The sequence below is a fragment of the Artemia sp. Qi Xiang Cuo genome, chromosome 4, assembly GCF_049724085.1.
Source record: "Artemia sp. Qi Xiang Cuo chromosome 4, ASM4972408v1, whole genome shotgun sequence".
Classification (NCBI taxonomy): domain Eukaryota; kingdom Metazoa; phylum Arthropoda; class Branchiopoda; order Anostraca; family Artemiidae; genus Artemia; species Artemia sp. Qi Xiang Cuo.
The window spans coordinates 87,790,515-87,807,988 of NC_142797.1; the positions used below are offsets into that span (position 1 = coordinate 87,790,515).

A 17,474-nucleotide genomic window follows, 5' to 3' on the forward strand; every position below is an offset into this window, starting at 1 on the left:
TCATGTTAAACTAATTACAGATTTGTCTTCAAGTGTCCTGGCCAGATTTTGAATAGTCACTTCTAGAAACATGCCCACTCATGCTGATAAGAGCATGATCAGTCAAGTTTAATATTACTTGATTATCTTACTGTTTCGTAATGACTTTACGTAATTTGATAATCCACAGAAGAACAAAGTTTAAATTCTAAAACTACCATCAATAAAGTTAGTCATCTTCTGGTAAGGAACAGAGCAAAATGTCTAGTAACTATAAGCTGGTTTATTTTAATTTGAGAGGAAAAGCAGAGCCTATTCGCCTTATTTTTGCTTTTGGGAATATCCAATATGAAGATGTAAGAATTGAATTTTCCGAGTGGCCAGCGCTGAAACCGAGTAAGTTCCTTCGTTAAAAATGTATAATATTTATAATGTATAAACTTTTTTATTGTTTCAGAAAAATAGAGTTGTGAGAAAGTAAAACTTTAGCTTAAAGAGCGAGGCGTTGAGGAGGGGACAGCCCCTTTCATATACGGGATAAATTCTGTTCGTTTTAAGTTTTAACGTCGTTCCTTACTTTCAGTTAAAAAAAAACTTGTTTTTTTTATTACTAATAAAAACGAACGTTTTTATTAGTAATAATTATACATAACTTACGAATTAACTTACGTAACGAACTTCTATATTCATATATTTTTAATACGTATATTAGAGGGTTAGCCCCCTAGTCAATACCTTGCTCTTTAAGCTAAAGTTCGAATTTTGTTCCAATTCTGTAAAAATGACCCCCTAATCACAGAGGCCGTTAATTAGAATAAATGGCTCTTATGAAAGTACTAAAAAATCTTTGGCTTAAAGAGTGAGGTATTGACTAAGGGGTGAACCCAGTCATATCCGTCATATTTTCTGTTCGTTTTAAGTTTTGATGTTGCTCCTGAATTTCAGTTGAAAAACTTGTTTTTTTTATATAATTTCTGATCTTTTTTTAAATAATGTTGGGAAATCCGGCGCCCCCTTCATAGCAATGTCCCTTCCCCCATGAAAACTTCCTTCATGGAAAGATCATCTCACATAACCCCCGACCAACACCCCCCGCCCCCTCACTACCATAAAAAATCCCCCCTGAAAACGTCCGTATACTTCCCAATAACCCAAACTATATGTTAACATTGGGTAAAAGTCATAATTTGCAGCCCTTCCCTAGGGGACTTTGGGGGATTAAGTCATCCTAAAAGACATAGATATTATATTTTCAAACATGATGAACAAAATGGCTATCTTAAAATTTTAATCGGGTGACTTTGAGAAAAGAATGAGCGTGGGAGGGGGCCTAGTTGCCCTCCATTTTTTTGGTCACTTAAAAAGGACACTAGAACTTTTAATTTCCGTTCCAATAAGGCCTCCCACGATATTCTAGGACCGCTGGGTCAATACGATCACCCCTGGGGAAAAAATTAAATAAAAAAACAAACACGCATCCGTGATCTTTCTTCTGGCAAAAAATGCAAAATTCCACATTTTTGTAGATAGGAGCTTTAAACCTCTGCAGTAGGGTTCTCTGATACGCTGAATATGATGGTGTGATTTTTATTAAGGTTCTATGATTTTATAGGGGGTCCTTCCCCCTTTTTTCAAATATAAGGCAAATTTTCTCAGGTGCGTAACTTTTGATGGGTAGAACTAAACTTGATGAAACTTATATATTTGAAATCAGCATTAAAATCTTATTCTTTTGATGTATCTAATGGTATCAAAATTCCTTTAGCTAGAGTTTCGGTTACCATTTAGCCGGGTCGCTCCTTACTTACAGTTCGTTACCCCGAACTGTTTGATAGGGTCAAGACTTGAATCTGCAAGAATATATATGTGTTTGAACAAGAAAATTTCTCCAAAGAAAGAAAATTTTCTAAATAGTGACGATTTACACGAAATATTTTCAACACAACCTATAATTTCACCAAACAATAGATCAATTTTATTTTTTTTTAAATCAAATCATGTACTTTCATTCTATACACCTGATATTTTTAACCAGGAAAAAAACAAAAAACAGATGCCTCGTTCTGCGATCGCAAGCGCGAATTTGGTTTCCGCTGCAAAAAAAAAGCCGAGCATCATTATATATCGAGTTTTAGTTGCATAACGCACACGGAAGTTACGACATAAAATGAAATGGTTTAGGATATTTATCTGCTCCAGCTAAAGGTAAGGATTCCAGCAACAACAATTTTAGAGGGTGTCAGTTGTCTTGCGTGAGATATACCATGTTTTCTAGCCTAGTATTGGTGTTTCATTGTTGTGTTTTCATTGTCGTGTTTTCTTTGTTGTGTTACCATTGCTGTGTTTTCTTCTGAAATTCGGATTGATCCGTTTCCCGTTTCCGTCCGACCGAGGGTTCAACAACTTGGGACTGGTGTACATTCCAAGTCCAAATTAATCCAGTTTTAATCTCGGATTTTTACTTTTACTGTAAATTTTTGGGATGAATTCTGATTTTTAACGAGGTTTTTTTTCATCCAAAGCCTGGATGAAACCCTGGGGTTTTCTCGATTAAAAAATTCACTTAGGCCTATGAGTCAAATTTCCTAAGAATCAATCTTAAAGGTCAACTTAAACGTCAAAAACTTAAAGGTCATTAATTGCTTTCGAGTTTATTTGTGCGTTTCTTCTCAACTGGGTTGACTGCGGTCAAATAGCGCTCTTCCCGAGTCCAGTGAAGACCAGCATGACCATGGGTATTACAGAATCTTTTGAGTTCTCGAGATGCGTGACGTGTCAGGACCCATCTGGAAAGGTGACAAGAATGAACCTACATTCGTTCAAACGATCTGCTCCTAAAAGAAAAGACGAACTTTCTGAAAGTGTAATGAAAGTAATAGATCCCGCCAGTGATGAGCTATACTCTAAGTGGCATGATTCACACAAAAAAAGTTCACAAGCACAAACTAAATTCAGTGCGATAAAAGGGTTTCCTGTCTTGCCAGTTCAGCTCCAATCACAAAGGTTGTACGTCCAACCACGAGAGGAAGCACTGGCGAAACTATAGTCTATTTTTGATATGAATTAAGTCTGGTACGATAAGAGAACAGTTGTGCCTTGTAGAGACTTACAACCGGCAACAAAATATATACAAGCAAGCTAAGGCAGTTTGTGACCAATATCCTCATGTTCTACTCAGAATTGAAGGAGATAGAAAAGTGTCTATCGATATACCAGCAAAGGACATCAGATACCATGACAGGTGCATGAACAAGTTTGTCGAAAGAATTCGATGGGTCTCAAAGGGCTGTTTCAACATTTGAATCGTTTAGCCAGATATTCGAATTGAAGTTTCGCAGCGGCAAAATCTATTAACTTAATGAACTTTGCGAAGAGTACAATAAGATATTGCTATGGTCATTTCCACAGGCAAATCCCATCAGGAGTTATAGGCTCGAGCAGAAACTTTTAAATCAATTTGAAAGCGAAGTTATTGTTTCGGCAGAGATTCTCAGGGAATGTAATGCGAATAAGGTCCTTTCAGGTAAGGACATGTACCAAGCACTCCATGCTCACTTCCAGGTGTACGAAGGAATGAACGCACTCTGGTGGAGGCATTTGAAAATTAGCCTGAAACATCCTGCTTCATTTTAGTGCCTTCTACAGTCGAGACACTTCGAACCCTGAGTGATGCAATTGAACGCATGGGTTGGAGAGCATTGCTCTGCTTTTCTAAAAGTACAACGAGTCCAGATCCACCATAAGGATTCACAGCCTCTGGATCAACTATTTATATTTTATCCATACCAAAAACCACTAGCTTTATGCGGAAAGAGCTGTGGAATAGGGATCACACTTAAATGCCACAAAAAAAGATGATTCCGATTATCTTCGCATCTAGAAACCATAAATACGCCGCAACTGTGCTTAACTACTTAGAAGAAATGGTACACCTGCCTGAAAAAGCGCCAGAAGATCACAGAGAGTTTGTAAGTGACAATTTTGTTGTTAGGATAACAACCAAGCCGTTTTGTAGCATTGCATGCGATCCGGCTTTAGATTCGACCGTGAATCTGGACATTCACGGTCTGAATGTCCAGACCGGTTTCTTCTCTGAATCTGAATACTCTCCCCTTTCTTGCAGCAGTCACCATAACACTGAAACCAAACCTGAATATGGATGACGAGGTAATGAAGCATCATAAAGATACCACTGCCTTTATGAATCTGACAATAAAAGGCAGAAATCGAGATATGGACTTGGTAGAGTTGCTCGGAAACCCATTCAAGACGACGAGAACAGAGTTGCACAACTTTATGAAAGGGGATACAGCCCCAGAAGCCGTGGCAAATAGTCAGCTGAACTTCCAAGAAATTGGCTTCGAAGCCATGAGCTCGTATTTCGAAAGGACATCTACTAAAGTAAAAGTTGGCATAGTGCAATTTTTCGCCTCTGTTGCCAAAGAAGGCAAAAAAAAAAAAAAAGACTTTCAAGAAACTGAGCTGCTTAAACGAGCTCTGCGTCTTGCGAATTTAACACAAACTTCGTCCCTATGTCAGCTGCTGAATTACGTGCTACATATCTGGCCTCACATGTAGTATTAACATCAAGTCGTAAGAAGCTTCATCAACGTACTGGTACAAAGTCAACAGCCTTGAACTAAATTCTGCAACTGTGTGGCTTGCAATCATAGCCAAAAATGATTCCACATACGCTTTTTGAAGACTCTCCTCGATCTGACTATATAGTTGATGCCATGAGTGTCGTAAGGTGTTATCGACCAGAACAAAATGAGACACTAGCAGATTTTGGAATAAGAAGTTACGATAGGATTCTTAGGAACATAACCTTGTCAGTCTATCCATTTGTTGGGTGACAGTTATGGCGGTCTGAGTCACGATAGAACCCGTGATGACTACTTGTTCAATCTCAAAGAAGAATCTGACTGTCAAGAATGAAGAGGAGATCCTAGAGGAAATATTTCTAGCCCGTTCACTTCCTCCGGCAAAGCTGCAAATCTCTGGGACGGGATTCTCAGTAGTCGCTCAGCCAAAGGTTGATTCTTGAAAGTTCTTTTCGAGGTCGGTGATTACAAAATTTTGAATTGTCTGATAGTTCATCTCGATGGAGGTTTCGAGAGTTGAAACAGATCTTTTACCGTTACGCCCCGTGGAAGTTCCGCTCATGAAGATGTCTCGTCTGGCCATGAGAAAGCAGAAACTCGGGTGTTATACCATACAACAGTTTCCACAAGACGAAAGAGCACACTTGTGATAATACAAGCCAACGATACTGATATTGTCTTACTAGCTGCATACTACTTACAGTATTTTGCTAGTCTAAGCCTCAAGCAGCTCTCGGTTAAATTTTAGTCCTACTGCATGTCTATTCATACGGCAGCAAAAAAACTAGGAGTAACAGTTTGCAACGCTTTGCCGCTTGTCCACAGCTTGAGTGGATCTGACACCACAAGCTTTCTGTATAGGATTGGAAAGGTTTGCTTTTTTCGAGCTGCCAAGTCTTCGGAAACTTTGTTGGGAGCTTTAGGTCATGAAGTTCGACCCCTTGCAGAAAAGCCTTCATCTGTGCAAAGTGATGGTTTAGTCATCGTCTATAAGGAGCTTCTGGTTACAGTGAATGGCAGAAGTGTGAATAACTTCAAAAGTCTGAATAACCTTCGAGCATATTTGTACCCAAGATTGGAGGATTTGTGGCGTTTACCACCAAATTATATCTCTTCTCTTCTTCCGTTGAAAAGGTGCATGTTCGAGTCACTGATTTGGATCCAAAGCCACAAGCCCCGTATTAATCTACCTCAGGCTACCAATATGGGCTGAAGAATTGAAGATCATTCACTGAAGCCAGACCTAGTTTCTGCGATGCTACATGGGCTAGCATCGCTTTCTTTTTCAACTGTGACAAGACGAGGAGTGGCTCGCAGCCGCAAATGCAAAATAGGTTTTTGCGGCAGCGCATGCAAGTGTGGAGCTGACCCCCAAAAATGTCTACTTCCTGGTGAGAATCAGAATGATTCTGAAGACGAAGAATAAAAAGAGATTTGAGCCACCGTTTCATGTTCAGTTTTACTACTTGATTTGTTATTTGTTTTGATATTAAACTACTAATGCAGTCGTCCAAACCTTACTTTCAGCTGATCATGACAGTTACCGTCTACTATATCAGTGGCCGTTGACCCGATCTAACCGATTAGATCATTGGCCCCTGCTAAGCTGGGATTTAAAGAAAATAGTATATTAAATCAGCCTTTGTCACCTGTGCACCAGACTTTCACATAGCTTCGCTACCTTGAGGATCGTATATGAGCATACTAGAGCCAGATGGTGCCTACTATTACAATAAAAATTAATAGTTGCTCAAGAATAAAGATTTTTTGAAAAAGAGGCACATGGTTTGACTCGTAATGACGAGTAAAATACATATAAAGCATATGAAATACACTCATGTAGGCAAAAATTTCGGAAAAAACGAAAAAACCTAAGAAAAAGAATATTAAAATCCTTGTTTTCAATATTAACTACCGGTTAACTAAACCGGTAACACTAAAAATAGTGGGGAAACACTAAAAATAACAGGTGAAAAAAATTGTTCTTAGAATTCAGAAAATGTCCTTTTATAATGTTTTCAGTTTATTTTACCGTCTAAAAAAATTAAGAGCGGTATGACGTCTTTATATGCCGAATATGACTTTATAGACTAAAATGATCATGTTCTACATGCGTGCAGAATGGGGAACCCCAATATTCGTTATCAGCGCCCCCAAATACCCTAGAATCCACCCTCAAACCAATTTTGGCGAATATGAGCCACCCCTTGAAAGATAATGGTCCTGTGATTACTGACTATTATATGAATCGCATCTTGAAACAGCTATACGAATTTCTATATTCCAGCTAAGAACTACTACTATTACTACTAACAACTCACCGAAGCACTTAGCCGCCTGAGGCCAGCACAGCTACGCACGCTCCTCCTCCGCCCTAATCTTTTGAAAACCTTCCTCTTTACTCTCTCCCAGGAGTTTCCCGTTTCCCTTAAATCTTTCTTTACAACATCCTCCCACCCCACCGCGGACGACCTATTTTCCATTTAGCCCTAGACGGTTGGCCAAAAAGGAAAATATTAGGCAATATGTCTTTGGTTTCACCTCTCGTGTCACTCCTACTGCTCCCATTGGGAAGAGAACAACCCATTCTCTTGATAGCATGAGAGCCCATACTACTGTTCTCACTCAAGTTTTCTCATGGGAAAAGAACATATACTTCAGACTTCACTTATCATTAGGCAGTTCATCATATTCATTGCTACCACAGACCTAAAAAAAAATTCCAGAATGGAAGTAATTTTATTTTTAAGTCTATTTATTTTTTACTTATTTATTTTTAGAAAGGACTCAGTGCTTCAATGCCTATTCATGACTGCACACCTTCAACTAAGATTAGACTTAAAAAGTTTCCAATTTCCTATTTTAGAGACGCCGTTTGGTCAGCTTCCGTATCTTGAAGTAGATGGTAAAATATTGGCACAATCAAATGCAATTGCCAAGTATTTGGCGAAACAATGCGATTTAATGCCTGACTCAGACTGGGAGCAAGCACAAGCTGAAGAATTGGCTGACCTTTTAAATGACATAACGGAGCGTAAGCAAATGGGTTTTGCTTTTTTATTGATTTTGAGATTAACGAATAAATATTAAAATAGAGAAAAACGAGAAAAGCCAGTAAAAAAATGTGTACTAAAATGCAAATATTTCGGTCAAGACCTTCGCTTGACCGACCGCAGTGCAAGATAATAAAATAAAAATTACTAATAAAAATCCAAGGAAACTATAACAAATAATTCAAACCTTAAAACAAAGCACAGCTAAAATTTGACGACCTTTCCGTGTAACGGTGAAAGGGTAACTGAATAAAAAAAAATACATTATTGAATGGCAATTCAATGTTTTAATTTAAGAGCAATCTTAAAAGCTAAACGCTTTCCAGGTAAAACTCCATTTGAATGAACTAATTAAATGTGATCGTTTTTACATAAATAAAAAAATCACATTTTGCAACCTATTCTAATCTCTGATGATGTTTTCCCTGGAAAGCGTTTAGCTTTTAAAAACGTTCTTTATAAATAAAAATATTGAATTCCCGTTCCGTACTGTATTTTTTTTATTCAGTTACCCTTTCACCGTTACATGGAAAGGGTCGTCAAATTTTAGTTGTGCTTTGTTTTAAGGTTTGAAATTTTTTTTTTAAGGTATCCTTGGATTTTTATTAGTAATTTTTTTTCATTATCGTGCGCTGTTTTTTCGTTTTATTATGATTAGTCAGTGTGGTCTCAGAAATTATTTTGAGAATAATCTTCTTCATTATTGACGTTAAATTATCTTTAATAATTATATATTAATTTATTATTATTTATTTTAATCCCCATCAATATTTTTGTCAATATATATATATATATATATATATATATATATATATATATATATATATATATATATATATATATATATATATATATATATATATATATATATATATATATATATATATATATATATATATATATATATATATATATATATCTTTTTAATAGAACAATATTTGCGTATGCTTGTATGTATTTATTTGTTTTTTGCTGTGGCTCCCTGGGATTTTCTGGTCTAAAAAAATGATCTATATAGGTTAGAAATTAGAGAAAATTCGTTAGGAGCCTTAATTTTGAAAAAAGATTCATCTCAGTGACGTCATTTTTATAAATATATTCAAAGAGCATACATACGACATGTTGGCCTTAAAAGTAGTTGTATCGTTTTTATGATGGCTATGATGAAGGCAAAATTACACAAGAAACATGATAGAAAAGAGAAATCATGACTAACTTCATATTTATTAGTACATTTCAAGAGAAAGAAATTCCACCCCCCTCCCCCAGGAGTGAAAGTTTAGTTTTTATATCAATGAAACATGCGATACTACAGAAGAAACAATACTAAGTATAAAATACAAAGTCCAATTAGTCTATTTATAAAAAGCATTTGAAGTAGTTTCATAATGCCTAGAGGACAAATGAACAACCTAGACAATCAACGTGACAAGACTAATCCGAGCAGCTAAGGTAAAAGGCATTGGAAAAGCATCTAAGGTAAGGGTAAACGAAAATGAAGAACAAATATATACAGTCAGAATACTTCCATCAGCAACAATTACAACAATTCAAAAACGAAAGTGAAGAATAATCAAACATACGGTTCGAAGATAAGCGACAGCAAGAATTAAAAATACTCAAAAACAAAGGTTAAGAACAAATAAAAATGCGGCTAAAAGATATGCCACAAGAAGAACAATGAAACTTTCGGTTACAAGATAAGCGGCAGTGAGAATTACCCGCAATCAGGAGAAAGCGAGTATCAGAACGGATCAAAAATGGAGTGAAAAAACAAACAAACAAGCTGCCAGAAGATAAAAACATTCAAAGTTTTGTGTGTTTCCTGGGGAGCCTTCCATTTTCCCGAGGAAAGAGTAAAAATCAAAGCTGACTCATTTGGAGGTTGCTAACTATGTCGAGAATCTATATACAAGCATATATATATATATATATATATATATATATATATATATATATATATATATATATATATATATATATATATATATATATATATATATATATATATATATATATATATATATATATTCCATATCAATGTAATGGAATTCCTATGGGGGGTAATGCCAGTCCAGTTATAGCGGACCTATTTCTAAATTATTTAGAATACGATTATATGACGGATAAAAAGAATCCAAGTAATATAAAGTATTTGCTCTCAAATAATAAAAGATATTTAGATGACCTTCTGGTGATAAATTGTTCAAATTTTTTAGAGATTGCAATTCAAATATATTCACCAGAGTTAAAGCTGGAATCCAGTAATAGAAATGGCAAATATGACCATTTTCTAGATTTAGAGATTAATGTGGTACCTAATAATACAATAAATTTTAAAATATATAATAAAACAGACGATTTTAATTTTAAAATAGTTAATTTTCCATTTCCAAAAAGTAATATTCATTCAAATATAACATATTCATCGTATTTTTCCCAACTATTTAGATATGCAAGAATTTGTACTAATTACATCGATTTTAGAAATAGATGTATGTTACTTAGCAAGAAGCTAATCATAAGAGGTTTTTCCGCCAATAAACTTGCTTGGCAATTTAAAAAGCTTTTTTTTAAGTATAATCAGCTTTTACATAAGTATAATAAAAGTTATCAAGATATCTTGAATGATATTTTACGGTGACTTGTTGACGGAAATGGTTTATCTTCCCGGTTGTTGAGGGTTGGATTGCGACACTTGTGGTAAAGATTATGGTGGAATACTTGGAATTTAATTCTTAGAATTTGAGTGAAAGTGAAATTATTCCGGGTGGAGGACTAGTGGTATTTCTTTGTTTGTATTTAAATCGGTTGAAGTTCGGCTCTCAGTGTTATTTGACGGTTGGTTAAGAATGTTGGAAAAATTTTTTCTGAGGTATATATTTTTATTTTTTGGATGTTTTGGATTTTGTTTATGTTTATTCCATTGGTGGTACTATATAGGGGTATGCCAGATTATGGCATGGTGCGCTCAATTGCCTGGGTAATGAAATTTAAGCGCCGAAACCCATTTAGGCAATGAGTTTTCATCTGACGAGCCCCGATATATGGTGATCACCTTGGGAATATAATGTTTTTGTAGATTTCAGGTGCTATAGCTTGGTTTTGGAACATAGACGTATGCTTATTGATGCTGATTTTGCTCTATTTTGGAGTTCATTTTCGGACTGTCGGATTGGTTATACTGTTTTGTCCTGGGGAACTGGATGGATGAGTTGGGTTTACACCTTGTTCAAGTGCTCATTTGTTTTAGCTACTAAAGTAAAAAGGCAGTTTTTTTTTTGTTTTTTTTTTTTTTTTTTTTTTTTTTTTTTTTTTTTTTTTTGCCAGGTGATATATATTATATATATATATATATATATATATATATATATATATATATATATATATATATATATATATATATATATATATATATATATATATATATATATATATATATATATATATATATATATATATATATATATATATATATATATATATATATATATATATATATATATATATATATATATATATATATATATATATATATATATAGGATATTCTGACCTAAAAAACGATCTAGATAGGCCAAAATTTTGAGAAAATTCACTAAAAGTGTCAAGTTTGGAAAAAAAAATTATGTGATTGACGTAATTTTTATGTACATCAGTATTGCAATGACGTTGTCACACTTTTATGGAAAAAACTGGTAAATGCAAAAATACTTCTATATATTTTAACAAGGGATTACAACAACTCAAAAACCTTAAAAAGAAAACCAAAAGTTTGAAGCTTAGTTGACATTCGATGTGAGAAATTGGACTTGCTTCAATAATCAAATACCTTTCAAAAGCTTCAGTATGAAAATACATTAAATTGCTTAAACAGCAAAAAACTGTTAACTGCAAAAACTTTTTATATACTTTAACAAGGGACTATAACAATTCAAAAATCTTAAAAAAAAAAAAAAAAGATTGTGGGAAGAACTCCCATCGTGTGATGTAGCAATTTGTTTTTTTTTTTTATTATTTCATAAACCGAAGATGTCTATAGTTGGGATTCCAGTAGTTTAGTTCTGTTAATTCTAGAGCCTTTAGAAAATAAGATAGTAAAGTGCAAAGCTAAAACGTTTTATCTTGCATAGAATAAAGTGTTCAGATTATTGCTAATTTTGGAGCCCACAGTAGCTTTCTAATCCTGGTACCCAAGAAATAAACAATAAATAAGGAAGTTGCCGGAATACCCCTATTTCTTGACCAAAATACATCCAAACTAAGGAAAAATAGGAAGCCCTTTCAAAAAGAAGAAAGATGAAAGCAGATTACGTAATTGTATCTCCTTACTTAACATACTGTTTTTGAACCTTAAAAAAGAAAACCAAAAGATTGTAGCTTGGTAGACAATTGGTGTTGGAAATCGGACTTGCTTGAATAATCAAATATCTTTGAAAAGACAACAGTATGAAAAGACATATCAGTATGAAAAACTTATATAGACGTAGACCCCAGAAACGAAAATTTGTAAGTGCTATAAATGATCATTCGTTGGAAGAAAAAGAAGTTTCTTTTGCACCACCTGAACAATTTGCAAATCTACAACCTGGACGGTCATTTAAATTTAGACCATAAAGGGCAGTTAAAGCAAATGGTATTGGAAAATTGTCTGAAGTAATAAAAATCCAAAATGAAGAAGAAAGAAAAATGGGGTTAGAAGATAAGCGACAGTGGAGTCAAAACTAACAAAAATTGGAAATTATAGTAATGATAATTGGGTTTGGGATTTTGATATGGATAAGGTCATTGATACTAACCATGCCTTTGTTTAAAAACACATAGATTCAGAAATATGTATTTCATAATGACAAAAGAAAAGCCGGGGCAAAAGTCGAAGTTCAACATTTTATAAAAGCTCCAAGCGATGAAATATCTATAAATAACGACATTAGAGTTTATAAGAATTTTAGCCAAGAACCTGATACTGCATTGGCCTCAGTTGAAAAGACAAAGGTTCGGCGTTATTATATTTCATAATGACAAAAGACAAGCCAAGGCAAAAGTTAAAACTCCAATAACAAAAAAAAAAATTTATTTTGCAAAAGCGCTAATTCTAATTTAAGGTCATTTAAAACGTTTAAGGCGTTGAATGATAAAAATGAAGCACAGATATATGTGGTTATAAAACCAGTGAAAGTGAGTATAACAACAGACAAAGAAAAAGGCATCGAAAAAACGACAGTGAGAATTTTATTGAATTGTAAACAAAATTTGAACAGTGATCTGTGGTTGGAAACTGGAAAATATTTATTTGTTATCCATAATGCCTTATGTAATTAAATGAGATGATGTATGAATCTAAACTGCTAAAACAAAAGCCCCACAAAAAACTTTCTGAGGTAAAGATGAACAAAAATGGACAATGAAATCTACGGTTGGAAAACAAGGAACAGCGATGACTGGCCAAAAATACGATCTAAATAAGTCAGGACTTTAAGAAAGAATTCGCATTTTTCACAGGGTGGCTGTATAATAACTTTGGGGATGTCATAACATCAAGAAAAGGCTGAAATTGTCTGCGGTTAGAAGACAAGCTACAATGAGGATCTAAATATAGAAGCGTGCCGAGTGCCGGGGCCTAGCTTTGGCCAGCGGGCTCCTGATACTATATATATGTATATATATATATATAATATATATATATATATATATATATATATATATATATATATATATATATATATATATATATATATATATATATATATATATATATATATATATATATATATATATATATATATATATATATATATTTTTTTTTATATATATATATATATATATATATATATATATATATATATATATATATATATATATATATATATATATATATATATATATATATATATATATATATATATATATATATATGCCCCCTTCACGGAAAATTCCCTTCCCCAATGAAAAATTCCTCCAAGGAAAGATCCTCTCACGTAACCCCTCCCCCACCATAAAAAATTCCCCCTGAAAATGTCTGTATACTTTCCAATAACCAATACTATATGTAAACAACAGGCAAAGTTCGTAACTTTCAGCCCTTCCCTTGGGGACTGTGGGGGATTAAGTCATCCTCAAAGACATAGCTATTAGAGTTATCGACTATGTTTAATAAGATGGCTATATCAAAATTTTGATCAGATAATTTTGAGAAAAAATGAGCGTGGGAGGGGACTGGTTACCCTCCAATTTTTTGGTCACTTAAAAAGGGCACTAGAACTATAATTTCCGTTTGAATGATTACTCACACAATAATCTTGGACCACTGGGACAATGCGATCCCCCCTGTGGAAAAAAAACACGCATCCATGATCTTTCTTCTGGGAAAATATACAAAATTCCAAATTTTTGCAGATGTGAGCTTGAAACCTCTACACTAGGGTTCTTGGATACGCTGATTGTGATGGTGGGGTTTTCATTAAGATTCTATGACTTTTAGGGGATGATTCCCCCTTTTAACGAAAATAAGGCAAATTTTTTAGGATTATAATAGATAAAACTAAACATGATGAAACTTATATTTTTATAATAAGCATAAAAATCCAATTCTTTTGATGTATCTATCGATATCAAAATTAGGGGATGTGTCTCTCTTTTTTCGAAAATAAGGCAATATATTTCTAGGCTCGTAAGTTTCTATGGGTTAGACTAAATTTGTTGAAACTTACATATTTGAAATCAGAATAAAAATATGATTATTTTGATGTATCTATTGATATCAAAATTCTGTTTTTTAGAGTTTCGGTTACTATTGAGCCGGGTCGCTCCTTACAGTTCGTTACCACGAATTGTTTGATATTGTTCAGATACCTGATAAAGCAAATTTTGAAATGGTAATAGAAGTCATCCAGAAAAAAATTAAAACAATAAATTGATAAAACTAGATTGTGATGCAAGTGAAAGAACCTTTCTCACATTTCCAATTACTTTCAGGGCACGGTTGTGGATTGAATCAAGCTTTTTCAGGTGGGATGTGAATGTTGTCTTTCAAATTGATCTATCATTTTATTGATAAGTATATTGTAAACTAGACGAAGAGTTTTTGAGGGAATGTATTCTTGAATTTCCTGACAGTGCCATGAGTACATCCTATTGAGAATCAAATCCATGCTCAACAGCATGGATCTGATATAGGTAGAAAAGGTTTATGTCAAAGAGTACACCTAGCTGCCTCGCATAGCCCGTTTTGGTTCACTTAATTGTTCCTCAATAAGTGGTTAGTTCAAATATTTCTGGTTGAAAATCTACAATCCTCGAGAAAAAAAGAACAAACGAATTGTCAACATTTATTACAAATCGCATCCATCCAACAATTGGGATCTACCCAGACGTAAGTTTTATTTCTAAGATAGCCCCATGTCTACTTTGGAGTGCTGTCATGTGAGAGTCAACAAAGATTATTGCAGTGTCATCCGCAGAAACCACTTGGTCATCAGATATACCCTCATTGCTCAAATTTTCTAGATCACTGCATAATTTGTAGCACCGTGTAGTGTTGAATAAGGATTCAGAAAATAACATAGGTCATTCACGTGAACTAGGAATAACAGTGGACCGAGGACTGAGCCTTGCAGCACACCGAAGTTAAAGACGGTTTCACTCAGTGAATCTTCTCCCTTGTGAATACATTGATTGCTAAGTGAATCTTCTCCCTTGTAAACACATTGATTGCTAAGATAAGACTGGAACCATTGCAGTATCACTCGTCTAACTCCAATGTGCTCTAGTCTACGTAATAAAATCCCATAATCCATACTGCCGAACACTTTTTAATGTCAAGCAAAACAGTGACTGGTACAAGTTGCTCTTTACTGCAGACGACGCTAGAGCATTGTCTCTGATTACGGTTGGACTCAGTCAATCTTTGCATAAGAAAACTAATTCATTTTTTAAAGTAATTTACAAGAAGTTATTTTATACGGATATATTTATAAAATAACAGAAAATAATGTTTTTTTTTACTGATTCTACGGGTGATTGTTCGTGCAAATAACATATTTTAGACATTGAAAACACAACAAAATGGATTTTGACAGCAAAAAGTCCAAGTTCAAGCTAATTCAACCAGTCTTAAAAGGGCATAGCCTACATGAAAACTACTTGCTATGTTATTTAATCATATTAATTTTTTATGTTATGTCAACAAGCTAATATTTTCTTCAGAATAATAGCATAGTAATATCAGAATTTTCACCACATCAAAAATATTTACAACATATCAGCATTTCAAAATATATTAATTCCTTATGACTCATCTTCAGTCATCAGTAATATTTCCCACCCAAGCATAAGATCTTTTGGAACGATCTTTGAAATCAAATATCATTACAAAGCTGAGACTTCAGACATGAGCTCAAAACTTGTTATGATTCTTTTTGTTTTCTTTTTCTTTTTATCTTTTATTTTGTCTTTGTCTTCGCCTTTGTTGTCTTTTATTTGTTCGATTTTGTTTGCAAGAGGTTCGGTTTTCGTTTTTTTATTTGTTTTTTCTCTTGTTACGGCCTAAATTTAAAACATGTTTGTTAACTTCTCCTTCACTTTTCAGCAACAAGAGCAATCAATCCCCTACGAGAGAAAGACGAGATCAAAAGAAAATTACTTATCCCTGATGTGTTGGCTTCAGTATCACCACTATTAGAAAAAGTAGAAGCACGTCTGGCTGCGAATCCCAGTGGATGGCTGGTTGGAAACAAGGTAGTTTTCTTAACATCATTTAATGCCATTATTTGTACAATCCTACCCCTTTGGTTTTATGGTCAAGGAGTAATGTTTCTCTGCTTTGAAAAGTTATCTAAAAATACCTTGTCATTCTTGTAGCTTGTACACGACTTGTTAAGGAAAGCCATTTTGGGGGAAGATCAGGGCTTGTTGCTACCCTGAGCGAGGAAAACCACCTACCAAACCTACCACCTACTAATAAGTTAGGATTGTGTGGCTGTGTGGTTTTACACTATCTTTACAACATTGCTCCCCCCCCCCCAGCACCCAAGAGACTTTGAACTGAATTTTCTGGTCTTGGCCATAGCGCCACATGATCTATTTCAATTATGAAAAAAATTGTGCTTCTGTGGAAGCTGATTGTTCTGCTCACAGTTTTTGTACTAGAAATCAAACAGTTCGTGGTGACGACGTCTAAGTAAGGAGCGACCCGGCTCAATAGTAATTGAAACTCTACAAAACGTTATTTTGATACCAGTAGATACATCAAAAGGGTCGGATTTTTATGCTGATTTCAAATATATAAGTTTCATCAAGTTTAATTTTACCCATCAAGAGTTACGAGAAAAAAAAGAAAGAATTTGCCTTATTTTCGAAAAAGGGCCCCTTAAAAATGAAAGAATCTTAATGAAAATCAAACCATCAGATTTAGCGTATCAAAAACTTTACTGTAGAGGTTTCAAGTTCCTATCTGCAAAAATGCAGAATTTTTGCCAGAAGAAAGATCGCGGATGCGTGGTTGTTTGTTTTTTGTTTGTTTTTTTCCCTAGGGGTGATCGTACCAATTCAGTGGTCCTAGAATATCGTGAAAGGGCTCGTCCAAACGAAAATGAAAAGTACTAGAGCTCTTTTAAGTGACCAAAAAATTGGAGAGCCACTAGGCCCCTTCCCACGCTCATTTTTTCCCGAAGTCACCTGATCAAAATTTTGAGATAGCCATTTTGTTCAGCATAGTCAAAAATCTAATAGATATGTTTTCCAGGATGACTTCATTTCCCACAGTTCCCAGGGGTAGGGCTCCAAATTATGAGCTTTTCCCATTGTTTTCATATAGTATTGGCTATTGAGAAGTATAGTGA

The 17,474-nt window shown here is 34.3% G+C and overlaps 1 protein-coding gene across 1 annotated transcript in view; it reads left to right on the plus strand.

The window, feature by feature from the left end:
- The first annotated feature begins 215 nt into the window (after window positions 1-215).
- The window catches only part of LOC148953592 (hematopoietic prostaglandin D synthase-like), a 30,254-nt gene continuing 12,995 nt past the window's right edge, over window positions 216-17,474 (plus strand). The window contains exons 1-3 of the mRNA XM_089087751.1: window positions 216-375; window positions 7,450-7,617; window positions 16,223-16,371. Coding sequence (XP_088943877.1) covers window positions 240-375; window positions 7,450-7,617; window positions 16,223-16,371 — 453 coding nt within the window. The 5' untranslated portion in view covers window positions 216-239. The remainder of the gene's footprint in view (window positions 376-7,449; window positions 7,618-16,222; window positions 16,372-17,474) is intronic.